General features: G+C 35.0%; 1 protein-coding gene across 5 annotated transcripts in view; it reads left to right on the forward strand.

Annotated features, from left to right (window-relative positions):
* The window catches only part of RC3H1 (ring finger and CCCH-type domains 1), a 73,289-nt gene that overhangs the window by 28,530 nt on the left and 27,460 nt on the right, over positions 1-17,299 (forward strand). For all 5 annotated transcript variants that reach the window (XR_011497994.1, XM_044757639.2, XM_070496821.1 and 2 more), the window contains exons 2-6: positions 5,394-5,771; positions 9,471-9,591; positions 10,323-10,562; positions 11,217-11,392; positions 14,214-14,414. Coding sequence is in view for 4 of the 5 variants with exons in the window: in XM_044757639.2 (XP_044613574.1) it covers positions 5,541-5,771; positions 9,471-9,591; positions 10,323-10,562; positions 11,217-11,392; positions 14,214-14,414 (969 nt within the window). In the remaining variant the exon portion in view is untranslated. The remainder of the gene's footprint in view (positions 1-5,393; positions 5,772-9,470; positions 9,592-10,322; positions 10,563-11,216; positions 11,393-14,213; positions 14,415-17,299) is intronic.

The following is a 17,299-nucleotide window of genomic DNA, read 5'->3' on the forward strand; positions in this document are numbered from 1 at the left end:
TAGTATACAGATTGGGGAATGTTAGAAACAATGAAGTGGATCACTTCCTGCCTCTTCAGTGCCTTCACCTTACTCTTCACCTTATGACCAAATACCATAATGTGAGTTTAAATATCCTGTGTCATTTGGTCCTTGCTCATTGTTTTCTCTCACATCATACCTTTCTCTCTTGCTCTCTGCTTTGTTTTTGTTTTGTTTTTTGTTTCTTTGTTTTGTTTTTTCCTAGCTCCCCAGTTGTACCATATTCCTTCTAGTCTCAGAACCTGTAGTTATGATTTTCCTTTACCTGGAGTCTATACACACATATGACACATTATTCTTCCCATAACATTTATTCAGTCCTCATCTTTCAAATCTTACCATAAACGTCACTTCCTCAGGGAAGAAATGCCCCACACAACCCCACCCCAATTTGGTTAGATTATCTTTGTTAGATGTGCTTGTATCTCCCTGTCCTTTTCCTTCATCTCATTTACCATACCTTGCAGTCACGTATTTAGTTTTGTCATTATATAGTTTATATAGCTAACAAAGGAAACAATGTAAGCTTCATGCAGACTTGGAGCGATTTGCTTGTTCACTATTTTTTTTATCCCCAGTGCTGAGTACATAGTAAAGACCAGTAAAATGTTTTTTTCCAAGTAGCTGGATGTTTAATATTTGCCGGGAATGCAAAAAGATTGTTAGATATAATTTCTAAGAAAAATTGGTTTAATGTAGAAAGAGATAGAGAGTTGTGAATAATAGCATTTAAAATACTTTGTTTCCAATAGACAATATATATTTGTATATCAAGCTATATGGATAAAGAACCAACCAGGAAGGCAATAACCGTGGTTTACCTGTGGAGGGGGTGGGAATGAGGTCTGGAGGCATGGGAGGGAGATACTTCAATGTAAGCGTTTTTTAAAATTTTGACACACATGAATATCTCTTAAAAATATTTTATAAGAGTCTGTTGAGATTGTGATATAAATACAGAGGAAATATATGTTCATATGAATTATTGTTTCTGTTTTTTATATATTCTTATGTTTTCAACATTTATTTCAATATATCCGGGTCAGTGATCTTTATCTTCCTCCTCCTTCCTCCCCAAACAAAACTTTTTAATGAAAATCTAATAAAAGTCATAGATCTTATTCCTAGAAGAAAGAACATGTGTATATACGATTTTACATATTATTTCCAAGGTTAGTGGTTGCCTTGATTTGAACTAAATATTGTTAACTATAGTTTTAATGTGCAAGAATATTTTTAAAACTCTTTCAGAGGTTCAGTGATGGTTTTGCATGCAAAGTAATCCAGTGGGGGTGCAGGAAACACTAAAACTAGGAGTCAGGAAACTTGGTTTCTGATCCTAGCTCAGCCACTATCAAGCTGCACCACCTTGAGTGAAATTATTTTACTTTCTTATCTTTGGTCTCTTCTGTGTCAAATTGGTATAGTGGAAAGTGCATAGCTTTAGTGTCAAGTACTTACCTGAGGTGGTACTACGTATTTGACCTTGTCCAAGTTCTCTGAATGTTATTTTGTTTCTTCGTAAAAAGAAGGAGAATGACTTCAACTTCTTTAGGTTTTAAGGATTAAGTGAAAAGAGGTGTTTGAAAAGCTTAATAATACTTGTTACTGATAGGGCCATAAATAAATGTTAATTATCTCATCTTGAAAAATGAGGCGAGGGGCTGGCCCCATGGCCGTATGGTTAACTTTGTGCACTCAGCTTCTGTAGCCTGGGTTTTTGCCAGTTCACATCCTGGGCACGGACATGGCACCACTCATCAAGCCATGCTGAAGGGGCGTCCCACATAGCACAACCAGAGTCACTCACAACTAGAATATACACTTGTGTACTGGGGAGCTTTGGGGAGAGGAAGAAGGGAAAAAAAGGGAGGAAAAGAAGGAAGATTGGCAACAATTGTTAACTCAGGTGCCAATCTTTGGGGAGGAGGGAGGAAAAATTAGGAGAGAATTAGATGTTCTCTAAGGTATCTTTTACCAATAAAGTTTTGTTATTCTATTTTAAACGATTTTTGTTACAACAGAATAATTTGGAAAATTTGTTATAACAGCACTTATCTGAAATTATGTGGAAGAGCAGTGAGGCATTTTAAATCTGTGAAACTGATGTTGACCATGTTTTCTGCCTGTTTTCTATATCCCACAGTGCCAGACATGTAATAAATCTCAAGTACTTGCTACAATTTTAAGATTCATGGAAGAATAATATAGGTTAGAATTTCTTAATCCAGAGTCTTTAAATACCCTGGAGCTCTATGAATAGATTTTCACAGGTCTGTGAATTCTTTGAAATTATATGCAAAATTTTTAGTGTGTCTGATTGTAGTGAGGAGCTGTAGCTTTCATAGTGCACGAGACAGATTAGGTCTTTGCTCTCCTGGAGTCTGTATTCTAATAGGAGAAGATAGTCATTGAATAAACAAAAATATAAGCAAGAAAATACAACTTAGAGGTGATGGAAATGTTTTGTAGAGAATTTAAATATAGTGATGGATAAGAGAGTGATTTAGAGGTTATTTTAGAGTTTTAGGTGGTCAGGGAAGTCTTCTGAGGAGTTGACATTTTTGGTGGCATCTAAATGATAAACAGTGGCCTCCAATTAAAAGATTAGACAGAATGGCTGGTACTAGCCTCCTAAAATGGGAACAAGCTTCATTTGAGTAGCTGGAGGGTAGTGGGGTGATAGGGACAAGTGTTAGAAAATAAGTTAATTACAGATTATATCATTTAGGGCTTTGTAAACCAGTTTTGGAATACCAGGATTCTTATTAGAAATCCAGGCATTATTCTAAATGTAATAGGAAGCCATTTCAGAATTTTTAGCTGGAGGAAGATTAACAAAGGAAACTCAAGACAGATCTGATAACTCCAGCATTTAGGAGTTTAAGAGATCAAAAGCAAAGCTAGTAAGTTGGGAAGGATGAGGGTTGTGTGGTTCATTGATACTTTCAAGGAGGAGGGAGTAGTCATCTGTTTTATATCTTGTTGAGAGGACGAGTAAGATTATTAGAACAATGACCTGACCCTTAGATTTGGCAACAGATTTGCTGGGAAAACAGAATGCCTGAAGTCGGTAGCTATTAGGCAGTGTAGCTTTGTGACATTGGTTTTTGAATGAAATAGCAATGAGTTCTTCCTTCTTTATATTTAACCATTAATCTGTGGGTAACAGTTTGGGGTTTTAGCCAGAATATCTGGGTTAATAGCTCTATTTCTTTTTAGCTTACTCAACCTCTCTAAATCTCCATTTCTCGTATCTGTAAGATGAAAGAACAGTAATTACCTACCCTTTATAGCTTTGCTTTATGTAAGGCATTTAGCACAGTATGTGGCACATATCTGTATAAATAGTAAAGATAACAGTGATGTGCAAGAAAACATTTATGTTTTGTGCTCTTTTAGGTTTGTACAGTTTATAATGCTTAAGGGAGTAAAGTACTGTCTTTTATGTTTACTTTATGATTAACACATTTTGAGTTCTCTACAAAGGCTATACTAGTAAAAAGGAAGGAACGCTTAGCTCTACTTTGGAGAGATGAACACGGGATCAGATTTTTTGTAGGCATTAATAGAAAATGCCTGCTAATCTATAGAAAAGTTCATATAGATGATAATTTATCAACTTGTAATCAGCTTCAGCAAACACCTGACTAGTATACAGTTTTCATTCTGAATATTATGTCTTCTAAACACTTACCTGTTTTGTTCTTTATTTTGGAGCATTCTGCAGCCTCATGCACAATTACAGTATTTGATTCTACAATTGAGTAGAGTAATTAGATACTGTATTTTCTTTTTTAACATTCCAGACGATAGTCTCAATAAGTAGTAATAATTCAGTATAAACATACTTTTAGCTATTCATAGTCTATTTGAAGATGCATTTTATTAAAAGTATTTATAATTAAAACAGAAATCAAAATGTGGGCAATTTCTTTATTTGCTCTTTCTTGTTATATTGCAAGGGCCGTTTGAACACTTGTGCAGATAACTTTAATTAAAGATCCTGAACGTGAAAATTAAGTTGGTAACTGTCTACTAGACCATTAAATTTTTTTCATTGTCCATTTGTCTGGGAGCACACTTTGCAAAAACCCAAACAAAGCTGAGGTTACTTAGAAGGCAGATACTGTGACCGCATTGTTTCACTGTTTTCCCAACAATTCAGAGTCTGGCACATAGTATTGCTTGGTAAATATTTGTTGAATGAATGGATAAAACTTTTAGCATACCCAGTGGAAACTATTCTCTCATCAATAATGGGCTTTGCATTTAAGGTTATTTCAATAAAACATGAATTAAATGTAATACTTGAAGAATAAAGTATGTAGATAATTTACTTTTCTATGTTCTAGTTAATTACACCTTAAGATGTTTTCCCATCTTTGTAAGCAATCTCTACTGAGCATAATCAAATCTTTAAGAACGTGTAATACTGTGTTACTTCATTGTTCTATGCATCGATTCTCATTTTTAGAAACTGTAGCTACAGTAAGTGTAGAAGGTATTGTTTAAGATATGTCTAGAAGTTTTAGGTTGGGTTATATATGTAAAGAAAATTTCTGTTAGACACAGGTAATGAATTTTGTGATTTGGCTTTTATCCCCAATAATAGAGGGTAGACAGTGAAATTTGATTATATGTGGGTTCTGGTTAACTATAATTGTTCCATCATTCTTAAATTTGGGAGTTTAAAAATCTTTTGAAGTAAATAATTTTTACTATGTTGTAGTAAACTATGTTGTTCTAACACAACACACTATAGCAACAAGTATTGGCTGGACCAGGGGCTTAAAGATATCTACTAGTAAATAAAACTGTTAAGAATATCTAAAACCCTTAAAAATAAACCTAAAAAAAAATCCCATGGTCTCTTTTATCTTGTTATCCACACTAAATTTTATGATGAAGTATTTTAAGGTAGTTTTTATTTTAGGCCAATTTTTAAACAACTTTTTGTTGAGGTGTAACACAGGAGTGTACATAAGCTTGATAAATTTTTACAGCTGAACAGATTCGTATAACTTGGTGTGCAGATCAAGAAACAATGTTATTAGTCGCCTTAAAAAGGCTAATTTTTAAATGTAAAACAATCAGACTGAGATAAACTTGAGACTTAGGTCCTGGATTTAACTTGATGACTGACTTCGTGTCACCTTTGGCAAGTTATTTCTGGGGTCTACTCCCCATCTCTAAAATGAGGAGGTGAGATTAATTGTTTTATTATGGCTCTAATTCAGTAAAAGTGCAAAAAGACGGACTCCTGATATAAATGTGGTATAAAAGGTTATAGATGTAGGTAATAGTGTGAGAATACACAGTTTAATTGAAAAGAAAGACGCTCATTTTTTTTCTTTTGCTTTGTCTTCCAGGTTATATTTCACACTATGTGCTGACTGTATCTACAGAAGATATTTAAAAAAAAAAAGAGATAAACTTTTTTCAAAGATTTTGATTCCAGTGGAATCTTTGCTTTAGATTTTTTGTGTGTGTGTTAGTGAATTGTAACTCCAGAAGCAATGCCTGTACAAGCTCCACAGTGGACGGATTTCCTCTCCTGCCCAATTTGCACTCAGACTTTCGACGAAACAATTCGAAAGCCCATCAGTTTGGGTTGTGGCCATACTGTCTGCAAGATGTGCCTGAATAAACTCCACCGCAAGGCTTGCCCGTTTGACCAGACCACTATCAATACAGACATTGAGCTCCTTCCCGTGAACTCAGCATTGCTGCAGCTCGTGGGTGCTCAGGTAAGATGGGGGACTTAGACTTTTTAATTTCTCTGTGTGTGTGTTTTCCTCCTGAGAGAAACTTGTTGAATTAAATTGGTTACCATTACCTTCTATTTAAATAGATAAAATTCTCTTCAGCATTGTGCACTAGATTTCAGTATGTTAGGAGATGTGTTCTGGTAGTACAGTGTTTCTCAGTCATAGTACGGGAACATCCATTTAATCTGGTGGTCAGACTTTCTCAACATTCTCAGCTGTTCACGTCACTAGAGAAACCTAAAAAGTCAGTCACAAGGAGCTCTTAATATTGAGGAAAATATTACTCATAAAACCGTTGCATTTTACTTCATAGGAAAAGTGAAGCAGCTTCAGACAGTTTTCTTAGTAGACCCTAACTGTAATGGAAGATGAAGGAAGGTGACAAAAACAGAAGAGCACTGCTTTTGGGAGCCTTTTATCTAGAGTTGGAACAAATATCTATCAGTATCTCAATATAAAAGTTAGTCTGATAATTCTGAAAGTAATACTCTGAGAGTTTTATGTCAGTATTCTCAAATTAGAGATCAGTAGTATCCTCAGAAGGTTTCACAAAGCCAAGGGAGGCAGGTTTTTGAGAGCTAGGTATGATTCACTTAAATAATCTGTCCCTAAATCAATTTGCATAGTGTGAGTCTGAAGTAACACATATTTACCATAAATCATTTTCTGAAGTAGTGTGCTGGAACTTTGGATCTGGCCCCACTAATATTTTCTTGATAATCTTCCTATAAACTGCTAAAAGCAGGGAAGGTTGATATTATGTATGTTGTAAATAAAGGAGCAATTCTAGAACAGCTTATTCAAAAGGAAAACTTAGTTTATTTACAAACCTATTTTGATGATGTCACCAAAAATACTACAAAATATTTGTCAAAAGGGAAAGTGCAATTGATTCTTTTTCTTTTCTTCCTGTACTTACTTTTTCATTTTATAATCATTTATCCTTTTATTTTGAAAATTCCAGTATGACATTTTGGAAACATTTAAAAAATAGACTTGGGGCTGGCCCAGTGTTGTAGTGGTTGAGTTCGCACACTCTTCTTTGGGAGCCCAGGGTTCGCCAGTTTGGATCCTGGGCATGGACCTACACACTGCTCATCAAGCCTTACTGTGATAGCATCCTGCATACAAAAAAATAGAGGAAGATTGGTACACGTGTTACCGAGCAACAATCTTCCTCAAGCAAAAAGAGGAGGATTGGCAATGATGTTAGCTTGGGTGGTGTTCCTCACCAAAAAAAAGGGAAACTTAATTGAGGATAACAATTTTAGAAATAGAATTTTTTTAAAAACTTTTTAAAAAATTTATTTTATTTTATTTTTTTGAGGAAGATTAGCCCTGAGCTAACATCTGCTGCCAGTCCTCCTCATTTTGCTGAGGAAGACTGGCCCTGAGCTAACATCCGTGCCCATCTTTCTCTACTCTATATGTGGGACGCCTGCCACAGCATGGCTTGCCAAGCGGTGCCGTGTCCGCATCCGGGATCCGAACCAGCGAACCCCAGGCTTCCGAAAGTGGAACGTGCAAACTTAACTGCTGTGCCACCAGGCCGGCCCCTAGAAATAGAATATTTTAATAACAAATAACTGAGGCTTGGGGCCTGCCCCGTGACTGAGTGGTTAAGTTTGCTCGCTCTGCTTCAGCGACCTGGGGTTTTGCCAGTTTGAATCCTGGGCATGGACATGGCACCGCTCGTCAAGCCATGCTGAGGCGGCATCCCACATGCCACAACTGGAAGGACCCACAACTAAAAATAGACAAATATGTACCAGGGGACTTTGGGAAGAAAAAGGAAAAATAAAATCTTTAACATAAATAAATAAAAAATAACTGAGGCTTACTTCTTTTTCATAAAGTTGTCATATCTTAACAGAAACAACGAGTGTTTATGAACTTTGAGGATAGGACATTTTAATACATAATAACCACTATTTTAACCCTACAGATTGCCATTAAAAAACTGTTGAGAGAACTAATAAATGAGTTAAGCAAAGTTGCAGGATACAAAATCAACATGCAAAAATCAGTTGCATTTCTGTACACTAACATTGAACAATCTGAAAGAAAATTAAGAAACCAATCCACTTATAGTAGCATCAAAAAAATAAAATAGGAATAAATTTAGCACAGAGGATAAAAGAATTTGTATGCTGAAAACTACAAAACATTGCTGAAATTAAAGAAAACATAAATAAATGGAAAGACATCACGTGTCCATGGACTGTCAGACTTAATATTATTAAGATGGCAATACTACCCAAACCAATCTACAGATTCACTGCAGGCTTTCTCAAAATCCCATTGGTGTTTTTTTGCAGAAATAGAAAACCTCATTCTAGAATTCATATGGAATCTCAGGGGACCCCAAATAGCCAAAACAATCTTGAAAAAGAAGAACAAAGTTGGAGGAGTCACACTTCCTGATTTTAAAACTACAAAGCTACAGTGATCAAGACTGGCATAAAGACAGACATTTAGATTAATGGAATAGAATAGAGAGTCCAGAAATAAGCCCACATATATGTTCAAATGATTTTTGACAGGGTTGCCAAAACCATTCAAGGGGGAAAGGACAGTCTTTCCAACAAATAGTGCTGGGGCAACTGGATATCTAAATGCAAAAGAATGAATTTAGATCCCTACTTCACACCATATACAAAAGTTAAAATGGATCAAAGGCTGAATGTAAGAGCTAAAACTACAGAACTCTTAGAGGAAAATATAGGCATAAATCTTCATAACCTTGAAGCAGGCAGTGGTGTTTTTAGATATGACACCAAAAGCATGAGGAACAAAAGATAAGTTGAACTAAATCAAAAGTTAAAACTTCTGTGCTTCCCAGGACACCATCAAGAGAGTGCAAGAACTATCCACAGAGTGGGAGAAAATAATTATAAATCACATATCTAATAAGAAACTTCTATCTAGAAAGTATATAAAGAACTCTTATAACTCAGTAATAGAAAGAACATAATTTTTAAATGGTCAAAGATCTGAACAGATGCCTCACCAAAAAAAGATATATGGATGGCAAACAAGCAAATAAAAAGTTGCTCAGCATCATTTGCCATTAAGGAATTCCAAATTAAAACAACAATGAAAAACCACTACATACCAATTAGAATAACTAAAATCTGAAACACTGACAACAGTCTGCTGGTGAGGATGTGGGGCAGCAGGAGCGCTAATTTATTGCTGGTGGGAATGCAAAATGGTACAGCCACTTTGGAAGCTATTGTTTGATTTTATGATTATTTTTATCTGAAATGTCCAAAATAGGCAAATCCACAGAGACGGAAAATAGATTAGCGTCTTCCTAGGGCTAGTGAGGGGTTGGGAGGATATATGAGAGGGGTGGTAGTTAAAAGTGCATGGGGTTCTTTTGGAGGTGATGAAAATGTTCTAAAATTGTGGTGATGGTTACACAGCTGTGAATATACTAAAAGCCATCGAATTATATACCTTAATGGATCAGTTATATAGTATGCAAATTATGTCTCATTAAAGCTGTTACAGAAACTAAACAAAATGCAAAAAATGCAATAAATTGTGTGTGTGTCTGTGTGTATAGACAAGATCTTTTGAAAGAATTTAGTAAATTTAGTAGAAGTTTTGATGTTACCAGTGTTAATGATTAATTAGTGAGCACCAAAACAGACCTTTTCTTTTGACCTCTAGGTCCCTGAGCAACAGCCCATTACTTTGTGTAGTGGGGTTGAAGATACAAAGCATTATGAGGAAGCCAAGAAATGTGTAGAAGAATTAGCATTGTACCTGAAACCACTCAGCAGTGCTAGAGGTAAATCAGATGCAATTATCCATGCTGAAAAGTGTTTATTAAAGATGCTTTTATTACCATAAAAATTGTGGGCTTTAAATGGATATTAATGAAGTTCATTTGTTTGTTATAAACCAAGCCTACCGGTGCTGAATATTATCATTGCAAACCACATCAAATAAAGTAGTGAATTTAGAGTTTCTGCGATGTTAGAAACATTATTTTAATGAGTTGCAGAAGTAAGTGTAAGTACACTAGTGGTTTCGGAAGGGCTTCCCATCATTTGACACCTCTGAATTGCCTGCCTTCTAGCCATTTTTATGTGGTATGCTATAGGAGATGTAATAAAATTGGAAGTTGCTATTACTGCCTTGCCATTACAGCTTGTTATTTCATTAGGAAAGTAAGATTAACAGCTATGAAATAATATGCCAGAACTGTTATGACCTCAAGATTTGGGTCTTAAACTAATTATTAATGTTGTCTGGCCTTTTTTTCTTTATTCCTCCATGATTAAAATGAATAATGGTATATTTAATGTCATAGTGTTACATTTGCATGAGATAACAGGTTTTGTATACTTTTAAAATGTAAACAAGGCTTCAGTTGTGTAATTTTGTTTATTATTTTAAATATTCTAGTAGAACCCAGAACTGTTCACATACTCATAAGTGAGCCCATCAGAGGAAGTTTTCCTGGACTCTAAAATTACGTTGTAAACCTACTAAATAACTTTTTACTCTCTTTTACAGGAGTGGGTCTGAATAGCACTACTCAGAGTGTTCTGAGTCGCCCAATGCAGAGGAAGCTGGTGACTCTGGTCCACTGCCAGCTAGTGGAAGAAGAAGGCAGGATTCGTGCCATGAGGGCAGCTCGGTCTTTAGGTGAACGAACAGTTACAGAGCTCATTCTCCAGCACCAGAATCCTCAGCAACTCTCTTCCAATCTTTGGGCAGCAGTCAGGGCTAGGGGCTGCCAGTTCCTTGGACCAGGTATATAATTAAAGTTTGATATTTACTATACTAGTAATTTAAAAGTATGAGGTAGCAACTCTAAGTGATATACAGAGGCTAGTTCTTTGCAATATTCTGTTGTTACCAGGCAGCATCCTACTTGGCAGTCATGGCTTGGGTAATTCCATGTCAGTTTTTCAGAGCACTTAAAATTTTTCTCTCAATGCCAAAAGTTTATTCTTTTTTTTTCCTTTTTTCTCCTTCTCTCCAAAGCCCCCCAGTACGTAGTTGTATATTCTAGTTGTAGGTCCTCCTAGTTGTGCTGTGTGGGACGCCACCTCAGCATGGCCTGATGAGTGGTGCTAGGTCCACGCCCAGGATCCGAACTGACAAAACCCAGGGCCACCCAAGTGGAGCATGTGAACCCAACTCACAGAGCTGGCCCCAGTTTATTCATTTTTGATATAAGTTTTTCTTAACTGTATTGGTCTTTTATCTGCTGTCTTACGTAAAATGTATGGAATGTAATACAAAATTGCCCCGAAATGGTTAAAAAGTGTAACTGTAAATATCTGTTATTGTATTGCCCGTTAAGTGGTACCTGCAGAAATTATTGAATATTGACCTTCTCATAAAGGGATTTATCTGATCTTTTGCACATGATGAATTTTGGTTTTGCGCAACTTTTCCTAGCAATGCAGGAGGAAGCTCTAAAGCTGGTTCTCCTGGCCTTAGAAGATGGTTCTGCTTTGTCAAGAAAAGTGTTGGTTCTCTTTGTGGTGCAAAGGTTGGAGCCACGATTTCCTCAAGCCTCTAAAACTAGCATCGGACACGTCGTCCAGCTCCTTTATCGAGCCTCCTGCTTCAAGGTATGAACCTATGTTAAATTTCAGCTTAAAAGGAAACTTTGTCCTTTCCCCAAACTTAAGTAGTAAAAAGTTTGAATTTAATAAAGTTGCCTGTATCTTTTCAGAAAATTTCAGCAATTCTTTTAAAGAATGCAGAAAGTGTCCTATTAAAGTTAAATCTTGGTATATTGAGTTTTCTGTGTTAGATATTGAACCACATAGATCAAACCAAGGCTTGGAGATTTTTGTATTGGAAGAGACTAATAAGCTGGGTCAGTTTTCCACCAAAACTATAAGCAAAATGGTCTAAAGAGAGAGTCATTGAAGCAGGAATAAGTTTTATTTGGCTATTTGCCCATGGTGTAATTTCACGGACACAATACTGGAGCTCCACTTGCCATTCTGGCTTCAGTGTATGTAGTAATGCTGGACAGATTCTTTTGTATCCCACATGTAATCAGCACCACTTCAGACACGGGTGCCCAGTCTGTGCCATTTATTGTTCATCCTATTTTCCTGACTTCTTAATGGCAAGGCTTCTTGCTTCTGACGCAACACAACCAGTACTTTATGGACCAGGAAAGCATGTCTCTAAAAAATTGTTAATTCTTGCAAGCTATGAGGAAATCTATTCGTGAGGTCACCACATTCTCTCATCTGACACTCAAACTAAAAAAAAACCCACATTTGCCATCATGCTATATTCTGTTCTCTCATTTTTTGAGAGGGATAAAATGGTTCACAAAGTCAATAGGAGAGCATTCAGATTTAATTTGACAATATTTTTAAAAGCTCTAGTAAATGCCAACATTATTCTGTTTCTTTCTAGAGTCAGATTATATACTGAAAATGGGAGTGTGGACTCCAGGTCTGTAACACCCCTTCTTGTTTTCTTTAGGTACCTCTGGAGCTGTCACAACCTATTGCCAAAAAAACTCCAAATTGTCCCTGAATAACTCACATTTGTTATAATGTTGTAATAACATGAATGTACTGTGTAATCCGGGCTACATTTCAGAATGTCTGTCTGCTTACAGTGTTACTTGTTCTCTCTCTCCATTAGCAGCACCAGACAGATACAATATAGGAAGCTTAAAAAATAAAAGGAAAGGAAATCCAGCCTTCTGTGAAAATAAGGGGCTCAAAACCCCAGAATACCCACAAAGTGAACCTCTCTCAATTCTAATTAAAAGCATTAATAGTTAAAAAAAGTTAGAAATCTGTAAACATCCAATTATTTTTTACTTGGGTCATGATTATTTCCCTTTGTTTCATTGTCTATCTGCTTTCTTCTCTTGGTGGTAGTTTGTACTACACTCCCAATTATGAAAAGATTTATCTTCTCTCATTGTAAACTTCATTCACTATGACAGAGTTTCTGTTCAGTGTCTACCAATACCCATTGCATCTTCCTCATGGAACTCAAATCAGACTGCATTTTCCATTCTTCTTTGTAAGTGTATGTGTCCATATAGCTGTGTTCTCACTGTGTCCTTTCAGCATTTCTTTTATTTCTATTTGAAAAGCTTTTTCAGGCTGCAGGGTAATTCTGGTCATTGTTAGACATTGCATCTCTTGGAAATCTTTGATTGTTTTCAGTTAAAGAGAGTTTTGACAGCCAGGGAACCAGTATATCATATGGAAAGCATCTTCTACATTTTAATGAGGGTTAGCCTATGTTGAGAGTTTGTCTTCATACGTATACATATGCATTTGGTCTTTTGACTTGCCTTTGAATACTCTCAAAATATATTTAGTTTTTGTGACTGTAGTTCTTGATTTTTTAATCTGTTTGGTCTTTCTATGGACTTACCTAACAAAATTTGTTAGACCTTCTTCTAATAAGAATGCAAGAATACATTTTTAAGTATAATGTCTATATGACCTAGAAGTCTTGACTAAAATATTCTGTAGTTTCTTTGGTGGGAGGAAAAAATGGAAATTTTCTACTAGAGGAATTTGAGTCCTTTTGGGAATAAAAGGTTAACAAGGCAAAATAGGTCCTAAAATAAGTTAGGATATAGGTGATCCTAGACTAGAATTAGTTATTTTTACTTTGATTTTTTTAAGCCTTTTGCCTAAAATTCAGCTTGACTCAAAATGTGAATTATTGGGGGTGATAGCAATAGTACCTACCTCAACAAGTTTAAAGAATTAAATGAGTTAATACGTCAATATAATTGTTAATAAGGTAACTTAACACACTGACTGGCACATACTAAGTGCTCCATAAGCGTTAATTATCTTTATTATGAAAAGATATTATTATCATCATCATGGTTATTCTAGTCCAGCATCTCAGAATTTACACTTTCTAATGGTGGCCAAAACTATAAAACTCCATGAAGAATTAAGCCAAGTACAAATTAGTCATCCTAAGAATCTCACCGGCATCTGAAGCTCTTTCAGGTATGAGTACCACCAGGCTCAATGCCAGGCAGGCCCAAGAGTAATAATCCCCAATTATGGAGAAGAAACATACATTATTTTTCAGAATAATTATACCTGTATGAGTATTTTCTTCTTTTCAAAAATGTATTTATACACACATAAAAGTTAAACTGCATCTATGTGTGTTAAGGTCTATGCAATCTTTGGATTTCGTTCCAGCACATATTCATTCTTTCTTTCTTTCTGTAAGACCTATTCAGAAGATTTTGACATCTGTAAAGGGGGAAATGTTTTCTAGGCACAACAGTGTGTTTCATTTTAATCTTGCTATTGTTGCTAAAAGAAATTTGTTTGTTACATTAAAAATGATCTGTTAGCTGTATGTGGTCATATAAAGTATAAACCCATTTTGTTTCTTACCTGACTCATGAGATTATATGTATCTTATTAGGTCACCAAACGTGATGAAGACTCTTCTTTGATGCAGCTGAAAGAAGAATTTAGAACCTATGAAGCTCTGCGGCGAGAACATGACTCCCAGATAGTGCAGATTGCGATGGAAGCAGGCTTACGAATTGCACCAGACCAATGGTCCTCTTTGCTTTATGGAGACCAGTCTCACAAATCTCATATGCAGTCCATTATTGACAAGGTAGACCCTTTTTTGTTCCTTACTTCTTTGACTAATCTTGGAGTCTTGGTAATTCAGTTATTTGACAAATGTATATTAAAGTGATTAGTGTATGGCAGGCTCTTGTAAATGTAGCCTAGTGTCTTGTCATAACTAGTCACATCATAATACCAGTTTGTTTATATAAAGATTTTTTAAAATTGAGGTATAACTGACATTACTCATATAAGATTTGATTAGTGGTAGAATGCATTATCCAGCACTGTCTCATATTCCCTTGGGGGTCTCCCATCTCTATTTTATCATTACCTCTCTCCCTTCTTCTATTGTTCTCTGAGTTTTGATCTTTGTGTTAGTTAAACCCATTTTCTGAATGCCTTTATTGTTTTCCTATAGCAGCCATTTAATGGTCTGGAAGATGTATACATTGAGGTTTCTTATGAAACCTCACATCATAAGTTTCACATAAGTTACCAGTCATTCTAAGTTTGATTATATTTTCAGTAAACTTATTTCTACTTTATCTGTTGTTTGTTATGATAAAAAGATCATTAGGGTCCACATGAATTTTAGGTCAGGCTCTATTATTTCTTTCTGACTCTGAGCTATATTTAATTCTCTTAAAACTGGAGTAATACTGTAACTGTTTTTGTTACAGTTCAACATGAAATATATGAAAGTGCTATTAAAAAGTCTTAAAGTGCCATGTAAATATATTATGTTAAATGATAGTATTTAATTTTTACTATTTTACCTTAAATACTTAGAAGCACAGGGATGATTATACATTAGAGTCCACCCTACATTTAATTTAGAGAAATAAGGTCAAGATGTAAGAGTAGCCTAAATATAATAACATTTAACATTTACTGAGACCTTACTATGCGTTTGGTGGTTTTAAATTGTTCATTTATTCCTCTTAACAGTCCTATATTATCACTTTTATATAGAGACAGAGAGGGGTTAAGTATATTTCTCCAGGATCACATAGGTAATAAGTGACAGAGCGGTATCTGAACTTGGGCATTCTGACTCTAGAATCCATGTTCTTAACCACTAAACCTGTTTCCATACTATTCTGTCCTTCCTTTTTTTTCTTTGCTATTCCCAAAGATAGAATTCTTTGCGTAAGTAGTAGATTAATGTCAAAGGAGAATTGGAAAATGTGTTTTATAGCAGCTTGGTGCATAATATTCAGTTCTGTCCTATAAGTCTTCCCTAGATACCTTAAACCAAGCTTTACCTACAACTGCTAGGTTTGAAATTATGCAACTGATTGGTTATAACATATTGAAACTTTAGTAATGATCTCTTAAAGGAGTAGCTTTCTACCCCTGAAGAGAAACTTCGCTTGCTTTTTAGAAAGGTTGTACAAGGAGATTGACCTTTTTTGTCTGAGCTAGACCGTGTAGCTAGGTGTTTATCCTATAATAGTTTTCTCACATCATGAGCAATAATTTGAATTTAATATCTGGAGACTTTCGTACAACAAACTTTGCCATGTATGTGACATCTTATTATTATATAGAGCAATAGAACTTTCTGTGTTAATGGAATGTTCTGTATATGTACTGTCCAATATGGTGATCACTAGCCACACGTGGCTGTTAAGCACTGGAAATATGACTTGTGCCAACTGATCAACTAAAATTTTAATTTAATTTAATTTTAATTTAAATAGCCACATGTTGCTAATGGCTACTGTATTGACCATACAAATAGAGAATTTATTAAAAAGTGATAAGAAAAGCAATAATCCTAGTAAACTAATGGATAAAGAAACATGAATTAACAGTTCACAAAGAGGAAATATATGTAATTGATGGGATAGAATTAGGTCCCAATAATAATTAAATACACATTTAGAACAGTGACATACCAAATATTGCCTGTTAAAATTAGTGGAAAAAAAATACTCTCATTTATTGCTGATGGTTTATAAAATGCATTACAGATATTTTGGGAGACAATTTGTCAGTGAATAAAAACTCAAAATTTTCATGTCCTTTGACCAAATTTACTATTCCCAGGAATTTATTTTAAGAAAATAATCCTTTAAATACTTCAAAAAGATTATGAGCTCAAAGATGTTAATTGTGGCATTATTTATAAAGGAGAAAATAAGGGGATGGTTAAAGAAGTTAAGATCTGTCTGCTCAGAACACTGTTATATGGCCATTAGAACCATAGTTAAGACAGATACTCTCTTCAGCTGATAAGTAACAATTTAAAAAAAAAAAAACCATTAGTGAAACATTTTCATTAAGCCTTGGTGGTGGATACATGGATATTATCATTGTATTAGTTACTTTTCTTTGAAATATTTCATAGTAAAAATGGTTAGCAATAGAAAAATGCTTCTGTTATAATATTAATGGTAGCCAAAATCGTAAGTTTATAAATGGCTGATTATAAGTGTATTAAAAACATGCAAAGATGAAAAAATTGAATAAAGGCATGTCACCATTCTAATGATGGTTGTGTTATTTTCCATGTTTTTTAAAATGTATGCTTTTTAAAAAATTACCTTTTATAGAGTGACCTTTTGTGGGAGGAAAATTCTCGTCTATATTAATAAAATACAGAGAGCTAAATGTTTCCAAATAAGAACCCTTAGTTACTATCACATAATCAATTTTCTTTTCCTGTTATACGTCATATGTATGGCCAACTTAGGGAGTTAATGCACGAGTGTGTGTCATTAAGCCTTAGGGAAATATACAACCTGATAGCCTCCAAGAATCCCAAACCAATTTAGGATTTTTTGAGCTGGAGTGGTCTTTTGAAATTATTTAGTCCATGTTAGCAGATGGACTTCAGATTGAGTCTGTAAGGGTTATATCTGGCGTTATGATCTTTGATCCGTAACAGAACTTGAACTCAAACTCAGTTTGACTGAGTTCAGT

The sequence above is a fragment of the Equus asinus genome, chromosome 25, assembly GCF_041296235.1.
Source record: "Equus asinus isolate D_3611 breed Donkey chromosome 25, EquAss-T2T_v2, whole genome shotgun sequence".
In the NCBI taxonomy this organism is placed as follows: domain Eukaryota; kingdom Metazoa; phylum Chordata; class Mammalia; order Perissodactyla; family Equidae; genus Equus; species Equus asinus.